Source organism: Vipera ursinii (assembly GCF_947247035.1).
Source record: "Vipera ursinii genome assembly, chromosome: 13".
Lineage (NCBI taxonomy): Eukaryota > Metazoa > Chordata > Lepidosauria > Squamata > Viperidae > Vipera > Vipera ursinii.
The window spans coordinates 10,179,970-10,194,269 of NC_139526.1; the positions used below are offsets into that span (position 1 = coordinate 10,179,970).

General features: G+C 47.1%; 1 protein-coding gene across 1 annotated transcript in view; it reads left to right on the forward strand.

The window, feature by feature from the left end:
- RHOT2 (ras homolog family member T2) overlaps positions 1-10,880 on the forward strand; it is a 39,679-nt gene extending 28,799 nt beyond the window's left edge. The window contains exon 19 of the mRNA XM_083373039.1: positions 7,609-10,880. Coding sequence (XP_083229165.1) covers positions 7,609-7,726 — 118 coding nt within the window. The 3' untranslated portion in view covers positions 7,727-10,880. The remainder of the gene's footprint in view (positions 1-7,608) is intronic.
- Positions 10,881-14,300: the final 3,420 nt, after the last annotated feature.

The window sequence follows — 14,300 nt, forward strand, 5'->3', positions numbered from 1 at the left end:
AAAGCAGTCAATTTGGGCATCTCTTGAGTCAACCTCGAGCCGATGAGGATCGAACTGCTGGCAGTCGGCAGAATTAGCCTGCAATATTGCATTCTAACCACATTCTAACCCCGCACGGCTCTTACACAGTTTGCAAACACGCAGGGGACTTGGAGGCCGGGTGATTCTCCTCTGGGAAGTGCTTGAGGTGGGCTTGTGGTTGACGTGGCCGCCAGGAATTCATTCCTCCCTGAAAGGAAGCGTCAGCCCCTTTTCAGAAAAATTCCCCCAGGCAAAAGGGCAGCCTCGTTCCTTTCCTTCGGACCCGCTGAAACGTCGCAAAATCAGGAGCTTGCTTTCAGCCTCTCCTTGGTTGTGCTTCATACAAGGATGTTACTGTATCTCAGACATGTCAAACACAAGGCCCGGGGGCCGAATCCAGCCCGCGAATTGGTTTCATGTGGCCCCCGAAGGGATCCTGGAAACAGTGAGGGAACAGTCCCCGCTGCCTTGGCCCTGGCCCAGAGACCCTCCTTCTGCCAGAGACCCCCAGATCTGTCCCACTCCTGCCCAGGCCCCCATAGGCACCCTTGATGCCAATGATGTAGAGCTGGCCACGCCCACCCAGTAGGCCATACGCACTCCAGCTGCGCCCACCCAGTAGACCGTGCCCACCCTGGCCATACCCCCCCCCGGCCCCCCGAGGGCAACCACAATGCTAATGCGGCCCTCAATGAAATTGAGTTTAACACCCCTGCTATATCTGGAGTGGAAAGGAGGCAGGTGGGGACCAAGGACAAGAGAGAACAGCGTGGGGAAGTCTTCTACTCATTCAGCAGAAAAGTTAAGCCAGCGGGGTCTTCAAACTTGGCCCTTTTATGACTTGTGGGCTTCAACTCCCAGAATTCCTCAGCCAGGCACGCGTGCCTGGCTGAGGAATTCTGGGAGTTGAAGCCCACAAGTCATAAAAGGGCCAAGTGTGAAGACCCCTAGGTTAAGCACTAGCCTCAAACTGGGGAGGGCCTCAAGTCTTATTCCCACCTTGGGCACAAAGCCAGTTGGGTGTCTGGGGGAGGGGGGGCGAGGCAGCCCACATCTCACCTCTGGAACGAAGAAGTCAAGGGCCAACCACTTTTCTAAAAAAAATCCTTGCCAGGAAAACGTCAGGAAGGTCACCACCACCATCATCAGAGCGTTGACTGTACAAGCAGTGGTTCTCAACCTTGCCAACCGTCAAATCTTCTCCTTCCCCCACCAGTCACTTAGAAGAGAAGAAGCAAAACATTTTTCAAGGGGAAAAAAAAACAAGAACAGCCTGTTGCCTTTTTTGTGGGGGGGGGGGTGAAGCACCCTTGCCGTGGTGGCGAACCTATGGCACAAGTGCCACAGGTGGCACACAGAGCCCTCTCTGAGGGCACGGGCGCCGTCGCCCCAGTCCTAAACATTCAGCTGGGTTTTATAAAACCTTTTGGCTTTAGGCCTCCGCCGCCGGGTGCAAAAAAAAAAAAGGTTCAATCAATCAATCAATTTCAACTTCTGGCGGGGGAAAAAAAAGATCTCGCAAAGTTGGGATTGATTGATTGAACTTTTTAGTCCCACCCAGTCTGCCGTTGCCACCGTGGCCATGCCCACCCAATGGGCCACGCCTACCAGGCACCCGATGATACATAACTGGGTTTTAGGTTGCAGTTTGGGCACTCAGTCTCCAAAAGTTCGCCATAACTGCACCCTTGGGTCAACCTTGGCAACTTTTAAGATACTTCCTCTCCCTGAATGCCTCAGGCAGGGCAACTGAGGAACCTTGGTGTAAAGATCAAGCCACCAGTTTAAAAGCCAGGACACTCTTTGAGTTCTAGTCTTAGGCCCAAAGCCAACTGAATGCCTTGGGGGCCAGTCCCTCTCTCTTGTCAGCCCTAGGAAGGAGGCAGTGGCAAACCTCTTTTAAAATCTTGTCAAACACACACACACACACACACACCACCCTGCAGCATTATGTCCAGGCAGTCTACAGGAATCCACACTGAGCTGAAGGCAGACATATACCCCCAAAATCTAAGCCGGGTAACCACTGCGGCGTTCACATGCAATGAAGTGGACGTGAACGGTAGCTCCAGGAAACTTCTGTTTGAAGCAATGGGTGGAGGACACCCAAGTGGCCACGTCTGTTCCATCCTTTTAACTACCGAAAGAGTTCTGTGTCGCTCCAAAGCTTGCCCTTCCATTGTGGTGGACATCCTTGAACTCATTGTCTTGGTCTTTGCTCACAGCCTTTTATGTTTTGGATCTGCAGCAGCCAAAGCTGAATCAGTAACTTCCAACAGGTCCCCCGCTTGCAAGGAAAGACGGTGCATTTCACCAGCTGATGGGAAATGCAAAGATCTCCCCCAGCAGTGTGTGTGTGTGTGTGTGTTGGAGTGGAGAATCCATTATTTATATTCCATTAAAACCAACGAGCGCTAAGAGCAGGTTGATGTCAGTCCTTGTATTCAGAGCTTGCTTTCCTCCTGTTCCAGTTTTTAATCATTTCTAATACATCCTGGAGAGGAGAAAGAGGAGGGGAGAAGGGGGTCCGTGTGTTAAAAGAGGAATTTATAGTGAAGGAGAAAAGGGGAGTGGGTGATTGATAACAGCCATTCCTTTAGAAGGATCTAATTTTATCTCAGTTCCTTTAATACACTCAGAATGTCCTATTGTGGAAACATATCACAGCTTGGGCAGTAACATCCGCACAGATGCCAAAAGCGAGGTGGTCCATAAAGACCACACAGGTAGTCCTCGACTTACGGCCACAACTGAGCCCAAAATTTCTGCTGCTAAGGGAGGCATTGGCTGAGTGAATTTTGTCCCATTTTACGACCTTTCTTGCCACAGTTCTTAAGTTAGTGACACAGTTGTTAGATGAAACTGGCTTCTCCGTTGACTCTGCTCATCAGAAAGTCACAAAAGGGGGAATCGTGTGTCCCCGGGACACTGTAAATACGAGCCAAGCTTCTGAATTTTGATCACTGACCATAAGGGGTGCTGCCACGGTCGTTAAGTGTGAAAAACGATCATAAATCACTTTCCTCAGGGCCGTCGTAACTTCAGCAGATCACAGGGCTTCCCCCCCCCAAACCTAATGATTTTTGATCCAAAATCTCAGGGATCTAGTCTGTCTCCTTGGGTTGGTGCTTGAGATAGGGAGCAGACCCTGAGGGGGAGAAAGTGCCGTCCAGAGAAATGGCAGCCAGTGAGACATAGAAGCCATCCTTTCCCATTTCACCTACTGTAAATAAAATATAAAATATAAGGGACGCGGTAGCTCAGTGGGTTAGGACGCTGAGCTTGTCGATCGGCAGTTTGGCGGGTCAAATCCCGAGTGCCACGTAGCAGAGTGAGTGCCTGTTACTCGTCCCAGCTTCTGCCAACCTAGCAGTTCGAAAGCACGTAAAAATGCAAGTAGAAAAACAGGGACCACTACGGTGGGAAGGTAACAGCGTTCTGTGTGCCTTTGGCATCTAGTCATGCCGGCCACATGACCACGGAGACGTCCTCGGACAAGTGCCGGCTCTTCGGCTTTGAAACGGAGATGAGCACCGGCCCCTAGAGTCGGAAACGACTAGCACGCATGTGCGGGGGAACCTTTACCTTTACCTTTTTTAAATAAAATATCCTTATTTAGAGGAGACACGGCCTCCAGATACAAATGCTCTATTTGGCTCTCATTTTCCATTTGCATCCAGTGGACCCAGTATTTTCTAGTCCTCCTTGCCTTTGTCTGTTCTTTTAAGGCCATTAAGCGTCACAAAACAGGGCATTGACCTGAATAAGTTACAAAGCTTGGAAGTGAATAAAATCCTGGAGACAAAGATCTGCAGGAACGCTGCTTTTCCATTGCTGCTGGGGTCTTCTGAACAAGGGCAGTGAGTCACCTTTTTACCATTAAGTTGCTATTTGGGGGGGGGGGTTAATTCAAAAGGCAACCAACTGTTTTTTCTTGAGGAAGAAGAAGAAGAAATTGTTTCGCTTCTCATCCAAGAAGCTTCATTAGTTCTGACGCCGGGGAGATGGAAGGATAGGTACTGACAGTTGAGACTGGGTGGTAGGGGGATGGAAGGATTGTAAATCTTTGCAGTCATCTGGTCGTTAGTACTCTCTGAGAGCTGTTGAGGCCACTTGGGGGTCTATCTGTGTCCTCAGGGTCATTGAATCGGGTCCAATTGCTTGTGGAATCTTCTTGGAACTGCTTCAAGGGCTGCGTTGTAAACTGGAGATGTTGTTGTTGTTAGCTGCGAAGTCGTGTCCGACCCATCGCGACCCTATGGACAACCTTCCTCCAGGCCTTCCTGTCCTCTACCATCTTCTGGAGTCCATTTAAGCTCACGCCTACTGCTTCAGTGACTTCATCCAGCCACCTCCTTCTCTGTCGTCCCCTTTTTCTCTTGCTCTTAACCTTTCCCAGCATTAGGCTCTTCTCCAGTGAGTCCTTCCTTCTCATTAGGTGGCCAAAGTATTTGAGTTTTAGCTTCAGGATCTGGCCTTCTAAAGAGCAGTCAGGGTTGATCTCCTCTAGGACAGACCAGTTTGATCGCCTTGCAGTCCAAGGGACTCGCAGGAGTCTTCTCCAGCACCATAGTTCAAAGGCCTCAATTTTTTGGCACTTAGCCAACTTTCACAGCCAACTGGGAAGACCATGGCCTTGACTATATGCACTTTTGTTGACAGGGTGATATCTCTGCTTTAAACCCTAGGGAGAGTACCAAAAGGCAAAACTGGAGATAGGCAGTGTCTTATTCTTCCCTCTCTGTTGAGGGAGGAGGGCTGTTCAGTTCTAGCATCGATGGATTCTTTTACCCCTCTTTCAAACGAATGGTCCGCTCTCTCCAAACTGTGGGCATTGCTGGCTTCAAAAGCTGTCTTTCAAAAGTTGGTTGCCTTTAAAGTGGGATGAGATAAATTCATGGAGGACAGGTTTGTCAAGGACTACGGGTTTTGAAGTCTTAATGCTATGTCTGGGTCAGAGGCCCTCGCCTCCAAATAGAGCCTGTAGGGGACCTGTAGTAAAAGAGGAGGAGGAGGTCTGGATCTTCTGCTGGTGTCCCCAGAGACCTGTGGGACCAAGATTTTATTTTTATTTTTATTTTATTTTAATCCCATTTATATCCCGCCCTTCTCCGAAGACTCAGGGCGGCTTACAATTTAAGCACAAACCAATGTGCTTAGCAATAGCCTTCATTCTATGTATATGCCTGCTTATTAGGGCTTTCACCCCCCCCAAGCGGCATTATTACAAAGTCAGCTTATTGCCCCCAACAATCTGGGTCCTGATCCAGCATAGACGTTCTAATGCGTTGAAGATGTGAAGGCCACTAACCTTTCAAAGTAGGCTAGCTCAGGTAAATAGCTTCCACCAGGTCTACTAAAACTCTTACTTGATTGGTGTCGGGTGTAATACAGAACACGGAAAGCCGACCAGAGTTTCTTACGCTAAACAGAATCAACAGAAGACAGTCGTCTTGTTTCTTTCTCATACTTTCCACTTTTCCTTGGACCAGGGGTAGGCAACCTCGGCTCTTTTATGACTCATGGTCTTCAACTCCCAGAATTCCTGAGCCAGCTTGGCTGGCTCAGGAATTCTGGGAGTTGAAGTCTATGAGTCATAAAAGAGCCGAGGTTGCCTACCCCTGCCTTGGACCATACTGCGTTTCTTTCCTTAGCAGGTCCTCCATTCCTTCATCAAGGTGGACTCTTACATTCCTTTCAAAGGGGGCTGGATAACTTAAGGGAGGACGCCCAGGGTCTTCAGAGTCAGGTTAACCCTGAGTTGCAGCCACTTGGCTCCAAATGCCGGTTGCAGGAAGCAGTAGTAAGGAAGGAGGAGGTGCCGTTCTTTTGCTTCTGCCATGTTTCCCCAAAAATAATAAAATAATAAAATATTTCCCAACCGGAAAATAAGCCCTAGCATGATTTTTCAGGCTGCTCCTAATACAAGCCCTACCCCCAAAATAAGCCCCAGTTTACATTAGTGTTGTGGTTGCCGGGGGTGTGCGTGACCAGCTCGATGTTGCTCACGTTGGGAGGTGCCTGTGGGGGCCTGGGCAGGGCTGGGGGGTGATCCAGAGGTCCCCAGCGGAGGGCGGTGGGACCAGAGCGGGCTTCCCTGAGTGGTGGGTGCCTGGCCCAGTCCAGCCCTCGAGCTTCTGGGGTGCTGGGATTCCCCCCACCTAGCAACCATAATACTAACATATGCGCCCATCGCCCCCCTGCGCTGGCTGCCGCCTCTACATGAAAACATAAGACATCGTCCCAAAATAAGCCTTAATGGTTCTTTTAGAGCAAAAAATAAATATAAGACCCGGTCTTATTTTTGGGGAAACAACATTAGTGTCCTTTATTGGCTTTCCTCAGTCACTTTGTTTGACAAGATCTTTTCTTACAGTTTTGTGTTCAAAAAATCCCGCAACACTTAACCTGTGCCTCAGATCCGCTCCGAGGTTCCCCTTCAGAAACAAAGAGTGGTATGAGGGATCGAGTTCTTTTTATTATTATTATTATAGGTAAAGGTAAAGGTTCCCCCGCACATGCGTGCTAGTCGTTTCCGACTCTAGGGGCCGGTGCTCATCTCCGTTTCAAAGCCGAAGAGCCAGCGCTTGTCCAAGGACGTCTCCGTGGTCATGTGGCCGGCATGACTATACGCCAAAGGCGCACGGAACGCTGTTACCTTCCCACCGTAGTGGTCCCTATTTTTCTACTTGCATTTTTACGTGCTTTCGAACTGCTAGGTTGGCAGAAGCTGGGACGAGTAACAGGCGCTCACTCTGTTATGCGGCACTCGGGATTCGACCCGCCAAACTGCCGACCTTCTGATCGACAAGCTCAGCGTCCTAACCCACTGAGCCACCGCATCCCTTTAATCTCTTATTATTATAAGTTTTACTAATTTTATACTGTTTCCATTCCATTCAAATATTTGTGAAGCAATATGGTGGTTGGGTAATCAAAAGTAAACAATATCAAATAACAGGTTATTTGTACATAGCTCAAGTTACATCCACAAAAATCCCCTCTCCGCTTCCCTTAGTTATAGCATAGTCAAATTAATACGTTTCTAATTGTGGTAGATCGAGTTCTTGACAGGCTCCGTCAGGCTGCCCCCAACCTGCTCCCAGGGCAAGGACGACCTTTGACCCCATAGCTTTTAGAAAAGGTACTTTTACTAGGGGCATTTGGAGGGCAGCCTGAGCAAGGCAGGCTCTGAAGGAGAACCACACAAAAATCGTATCTTGAAAGCAAACCCCAATGTCCCTCCTGGGGGAGCAGTGCAATCGGGTCCCATTCCGATGTTTTGGAAACGTGGTGCCTCCGGCACCGCCGTAGCAGATTCCTTTCCCAGGGCCGTTGTCCTTGAAAAGGAGGAAGACGGGTCGGTTTAGCACCTCCAGTTCCTGTCAATGTCCTTATAACACACACACACACACACCCGATTTCCCACAAGATTCCTTCACACCTCCAGCTCTCTTCCCATCCCCCGTTGGTTATGGCAGTTGCTCCCGGCCTTCTTAATTGTGACCTTGGATGTCACAGTTAGGATGTGGAAGGCATAATTCCCTCCCAGGCCCTCAAGCCACATCTCCTCCCTTTCTCTTGCAGGCATCTGAACGACATCGAGTTGGGTGCTTCGTCCTTCTGGATCCGGATTGCCTTGGGAGCTGCGGTAGCCACCCTTGTGGGAATCAGTCTCTACAAAGCAGTGATGAAGAACAAGTAGAGGACGGCGAGGACGTGGCACTCTCTCTTTTGTGTCCCTCCTCTCCGCTCTAGGTTTTGTTTTGTTTTTTCCACCCGTGTCCAGGAAACCAACTTCATTTGCCCCGAGCATGTTGCAAGGCAAGACCCGAAAGAAGTGTGCCAGGAGAAGACAGGAGGCCATCTGAAGGACATTCCACCCCCTTGGCTTCTCCCAGTTGGGTGGGTGGGTGTTGCAGATGGGGCTGGACGACCAGCGTTGCACCAGCATCAGCAGAAACCCATCACAGTCACCTAGCTGGCATGGACAAGACTTGCATTTTTCTCACTCAGGGAATGTCCCCAGTCCTGCAAGCCATAGCGTCAGATATCTTCTGGGACGTTCAGCTCCTACAAATATCTTACTTTTCCCCCAGGTTTTTCTTTTGTTTGTTTGTTTGTTAATTTTTAACCCCTTTTGGCTGTTCGTCAGAAGCTGAAGCTCCTGCAGTCTGGTCAATGTTTTTAAATAGACGTGTCTTGGGGAGAGCTGAGACTGCTGGCCCTCTGCGGTGCCACTGGACCTTCTACTTCATCTTCTGCTTGGAAGGATGCCTTTGAGCTCCTGGGGGGGCGCGGGGGGACACTACGAAGGTTTCTGGGACTTCCTGAACCCTTTTTCTAAAACGGAATTTCACCCAGGTCCTCTTCTCGGGGGCGGATCAAACACGGAAGGAAGGCATCTCCATGGATAGGGAAGGATGGAGGACTATGATTGACCTTCTCGCTTGATAACGAACATTAATCTTATTGCACACCCGTGGTAAGGCACCTGTGTGGTCAGCTTGGGAACTTCTTTCTGTCACTCACACTGACTAGTTCGGGATCTGGGGAGTCGTGGGAGGTTGTCTGCTCCAGCAGCTGGGGAGCCAGTTGAGGAAGCAACCGGGACCTGCCTCCCTTACCACAAGTATTCTTGGATCCATTATAGGAACACCCCCTCTTCATGTCTTCAGCAGTGCAGCACATGGGAAAGTAATAGGCGATGGGGGTGGGTTTTTTTCCCCTGCCACTTCTTTTCCACACTCCAGGATTCTTCCTGTATCTTAAATTCTTGCTTGGAGATAGGAGGGGAGGGGTATCAATGAGGCCCCCCCCCTCTGCTAATGGATCTCTGCCATGGTGGTCAAGCAGGTTAGGGCTCCCTCAGAGCCATCTTCCAAACTTTTTAACTGCTTTTGGCTCCAAAACTGAGCTGGATAAATATGTTCACAATTCAAAAGGGTGGGTGGGTGGGTGGTGTGTGAAACCCAGGTTTTACGCCGTCCCATAACCATCTCAGAAAGGACTTTAAAAAGAGAAAAGTTTTCACTTTGCAATTCTTGCACACTTTAACAATTGGTCCTTTTTTTGTGTGTGATGGGTGGGGTTTGTTTTTTTTTCTCTTTTCTTTCTTCTGAATCCCTTCTCTGCGCTTGCAACCTGGAGCTTCCCATTCTCGGCCAGACCGTCGTTGGTTTTTAAGATGGCCGCCTTCTGTTGCTTTGATGGAGCTCTGTTAAGTCCAGGCTGCCCCACGGTAGATTCCTTCTGCAGGCCAGAAATGCGGGGTGGGTGGGTGGGTGTGGGCTACTATGCAGCAGACCACGTGTGGGGAAGCAGAAGGCAGCCACGTCCATGGTCGTGGCTTCTGCTGCCAAGACTGTGAACTGAAATAAATCGAAAACTTTGCAGCTCGGGTTGCATCTCTTATAATCCCTAAGCTCATGTTCACTTTTCCTTGGAGGGTGGTTTTAAGGTAGGTTAATGTACTTAAGGGAAGCTCTGCTATCGGTCTTAATGCCAAGGAAATAAGTCCCATCAGTATTCCGCTCCCATTCTTGACCTTGTGTTTTTCTACATAACTTAAAAGAAGTATCTACCCTGCCACTGTTTTTAGATCCTCACCTTTCCCCTCTCTACAGGGATCAATAATTCAGGCAGTTGCATAAAAGACTTGGAATAGGACGCAATCAAAATATGCTTTGGGAATTCTTGTTTGCATTTATTGTCTTTTTTTAAAAAAAACAAACAAACAAGCTTTTCATGTTGCCAGCAGCTGGAAAGTCTAAACCAGGGGTGTCCAACCTTGGCCAGTTGAAAACCTGTGGACTTTTTAACTCCCAGAATTCCCCAGCCAACCACCCTGGCTGGGGAATTCTGGGAATTGAAGTCCACAAGTCTTCAACTGGCGAAGATGGGACGCCTCTGGTCTAAACCATTGTTCAACCAGTACGTCATGTAACCAATGGAGAAAAAAACTGGAGAAACAGAACTTAAGGCGCCCCCCGCGCCCCGCCCCCCCAAGTGGGCAGCCTCTCTGGCTGGTTACTAGCCTTGAATCTTGCTTTTTGAAAAAGACCTGATCTTAATGCTTTTTAAAAAGGATCTAATATGGATCTTTCATTCTGATGAGCAGAAAGATAACCAGATAGGGACCGTGAAACAAGGTGTTGAATATTTATGGTAAATATTGGTAGGGTGGGGACTGCAACACCTGGAAAGCCAGCACATTAGGAGAGACTTAGAGCGTCTTCTGCAGAGCATTAAAATAAAAATTGGGGGGGTTCCTTCAAATATTTACCTCTTGCATTAGAAAGTGGCCTGGCCTAGGCCAGCATTATGACCTTTGGCCCTGGGACCTCAACTCTTAACATATAGCCAGTTTCAAAACAAAGGGTCCTTAGCCCTCGCTGACCTGAGTGGCATAGTCTAGTTCAGGAGTAGGCAACCTCGGCTCTTTTATGACTCATGGACTTCAACTCCCAGAATTCCTGAGTCAGCATTGCTCAGCTTGGAAACCTTTCCCTTCAGCATAGCTGACTCAGGAATTCTGGGAGTTGAAGTCCACGAGTCATAAAAGAACCGAGGTTGCCTACCCCTGGTCTAGTTGTATGCAGAGATGAACTCGAGGTAAATTTTAATATTTTCATCTTTTCCTCCTCCATCACCACCACCACCACCGCATTTGTGGATTCACTACCTGGAGTAAATCCTCAACAGCTAGCTTTGCAGGGAAAGCCCCTTCACCGAGCGATGGGGGGTGTGGGGTTCTCCCCCAAGGGGTCCCCTTAACCTACATCTCCATTCAGTCGTACGAGTTTCAACTCGCTGCTGTGAACCTGAATAAATTTTTATGCACCAGATGGTTGCAGACAAAAGACAAATCTTCGTGTCTGCTTTCTTGGGGGCTTTTGGTTTGGTGGGAGGGGGGGTAGACGAGGAAAGGGCTGTCTCAGGATATTTACAGCTTTCATAAATAATGCCCATCTGTACCGGCCAGCCTGCTGTTCTATGTCTAAAATGGAGCGTGGATTCAGTGGAATTCAAATTCCAAGCCCGTTAAGGATTTAAAAATAGAAAACTCAAAATGGATAGCTTTACCGTTAGCTTTCTTGAAAGGAAGACGACCTTTTTAAGAGACGCATGTAGGCCAATCAAGGATTTGAAGACCAAGCAGCCTGACCCACCAGGTCACGATAAAAGCGAAAGGGAGAGCTTTTATGTCTTTGCGTTCCTAAGTTTGAAATGTGTTTTGAGGTTTTCGTTTGGATCAAAAAGCGCTGGTGGAAAGACATATGCCCAGATTTAAAACAGCATCTAAAATTAAGTGGCTCTAGGCAGATTAAAAAACCAATGAGTTGTTTAGCTCTGGTGAATCTATCCATGGTTTTACGCTGGCAAAGATCCAAGGGAGGAGAGAAAGTAGAGAAAAATCAAGCAGAGGTTCAGACAGCCATTTTTCTTAGAGCTACTTTGAGAAAAGAGATGTATAGGTACACAAACTCACTTTAGAGTAGGGGTGTCCACCCTTGACAACTTTAAGACCTGTGGACTTCAACTCCCAGACTCCTGAGAGTTGCAAGTCCACAAGTCTTAAAAGTTGCCAAGGTTGCTTTCAAATTGTTCTTAAGCCATGGGTTCTTGAAACCAAGACTTGTAACGTAAGGTATAATGGCTTAGTGTGCTGTGCTAAATCAACCTATGATTTCCACGCCAGTCCCTACTGTATGCAAAGCCTCTAAAGCTTGCAGCTTAGTGGGATCCCTGAATGGAACCTTAGATTAAATTAAATCTTAAATGAGGGAGGCTCTTAAATAAGGATCACCTCTCTTTTTTTGATCATACTTGGTTACATGTTTGATTGGGAGTTGCCCAGAGTTGATTAGAGATGGGCAGCTATGTAAATAGTTTTTTAAATCACGCCTTCCTTTTCAACAACCAGCTCATGGTGGCTTTTCAACTGCGTCTTTTCTCTACCAACTATTTTGGGGGGTTTCTGTCTATAACCACTCACTTGAATAGAAATTGTCCAGTGTGGACAAAATAGCTTGGCAAGATTTGCATTCCAGGTGGAACTAAGGCAAAAACCTCTCTGCCTTCCTTAATCCCATTAAAGTGCAATTCAAAGGACCTAAATTAAACACAGCTCGCGTTCTCGCGCCCTCTCTTTAATTCTCCCTTGTATTGCATAGTGGGATTCAGGAGTGACACTCAAAGAGGTTTTGAAGGCCGCCTCAAAAGCTTTTGAGCCTGGTGCGTATTCCATCCAGTTTTTAATACAAAGGTGCCACTTTGTTGTGCGGTTATAAATGTCACAAAAGCTCCAACTTGCATTTTAAAAAAAAATTGCCTCCAGATTTCTGGGTGAAAGTTGTAATTACTCTTGCTCTGCGTAATGATTCTTGCTCTGCGTAATGATTCTTTTTTTTTCCTGGGCATAAACTTGGTAGAGGGAGGAGAGGAAAGCACAGATTTATTTCAGATTTTACTTTGAGATGTGAGCTGGGTTTAGGACTTCCTGAACTCTAAACTTTGGCTAACAAAAGTCAGTTGAAATAAATTGATGTAGGCTGCTAGACTGTATGGGGTTGGGATAATAATACAACATAGAAGAGAAAGAACTGGAGAAAATCACAAAATACAAAGAAATGGAACAACTGTGGCAAAAAAAAAGCAAATATAGTGCCAGTAGTAAAGGCACCTTGGGACCAATCCCAGAACATCTGGAACAGTCCTTGAGCACCTTCGGCACTGGCAAAATCCTCATCAGTCACTTGCAGAAGGCAGCTTGACTTGGAATAGATTACATCCTGCGATGATACCTTTAATATTCTTAAAACAACATCTGCCTGTCCCAGGTCCTTGGGAAGGACACGATAGGTGGACAAAAATGCCAAATCCAGTCTAAACATCTGGCTGACCTTGCAACAAACAACAACAATAATAACTAAAAAAGAACTAAATAATAATAACAACTAATAATAAATAAGAATTAAAAGCAATGTATCGGAAGACCAGAAAAATAATGACAATGAATCATGCCCTTCATCCACGCAGTGACATTGACAGACTCTTATCTACCAAGGCAAATAGGTGGGCGTGGAACATTGCAAGTACATCAGATGGTTGAAGAAGAAAAAATGGCTTTGGAAGAATATCTGAAGGACAATGGTGAAGATGCACTGAAGTTAGTATATCAGGAAGACTTACTGACTACTGGAGAGACCAAACTGGCCTACAAGAAAGACCAAATGAAGAACAGAACAGAGGCATGGGAAGACAAAGCACTACATGGCCATTACATTAAAAGAAATAGATGGGAAAGCAGATAATAACAAGACCTGGCAACGGCTAAGAGCAGGAAAGTTGAAAGAGACCGAGGGACTAAGTCTGGCTGCACAAGACCAAGCCTTAAGGACGAAAGCATACAAAGTCAAAATTGAGAAGACAGCAACAGACAGTAAGTGCCACCTATGCAAAGAAGCTGAAGAAACAGTGGACCACCTGGTAAGCAGCTGCAAGAAGATCACACGGACTGACTACAAGCAGCGGCATGACAAAGTAGCAACAATGGTGCATTGGAAGATCTGCAAGAAATATCATTTGCCTGTAAGCAAGAACTGGTGGGATCATAAAATAGCGAAAGTCATAGAAAATGAAAATGTTAAATTGCTCTGGGACTTTAGAATTCAAACAGACAAGTGCCTGCCACATAACACCCCGGACTTAACAATTGTTGATAAGAAAGACAAAAAAGTCTGGATAGTGGACGTAGCAGTGCCTGGAGACAGCAGAATAGAAGAGAAAGAACTGGAGAAAATAACAAAATACAAAGACCTACAAATAGAAATAGAACAACTGTGGCAAAGGCAAGCAAGAGTAGTACCAATAGTAATAGGCGCCTTGGGTGCAATCCCAAAACAACTGGAGCACCGCTTGAACACCATTGGCATTGACAAATTTGCCATTAGTCAATTGCAAAAGGGCAGCCTTACTAGGAACAGCTTCCATCCTGCGACGATATCTGTAACACCATCAATTCAAACATCCATATCTGCCCATCCCAGGTCCTTGGTAAGGATTCGACAGGTAGACTAAAATGCCAAATCCAGTCTGAGCATCTGGCTGACTGTGTGATGATCAACAACAATACAATTGCATCAATAAACATCCCAACCCATGGGTTATATAGCAATGTACTGCTGTCAGCTGTGTAACAAAATAGCAAACAATAATTAATCAGCATAATTTAAAATTGAGCAAATTATTGCATCATTTGTAATACCATCTGTTGT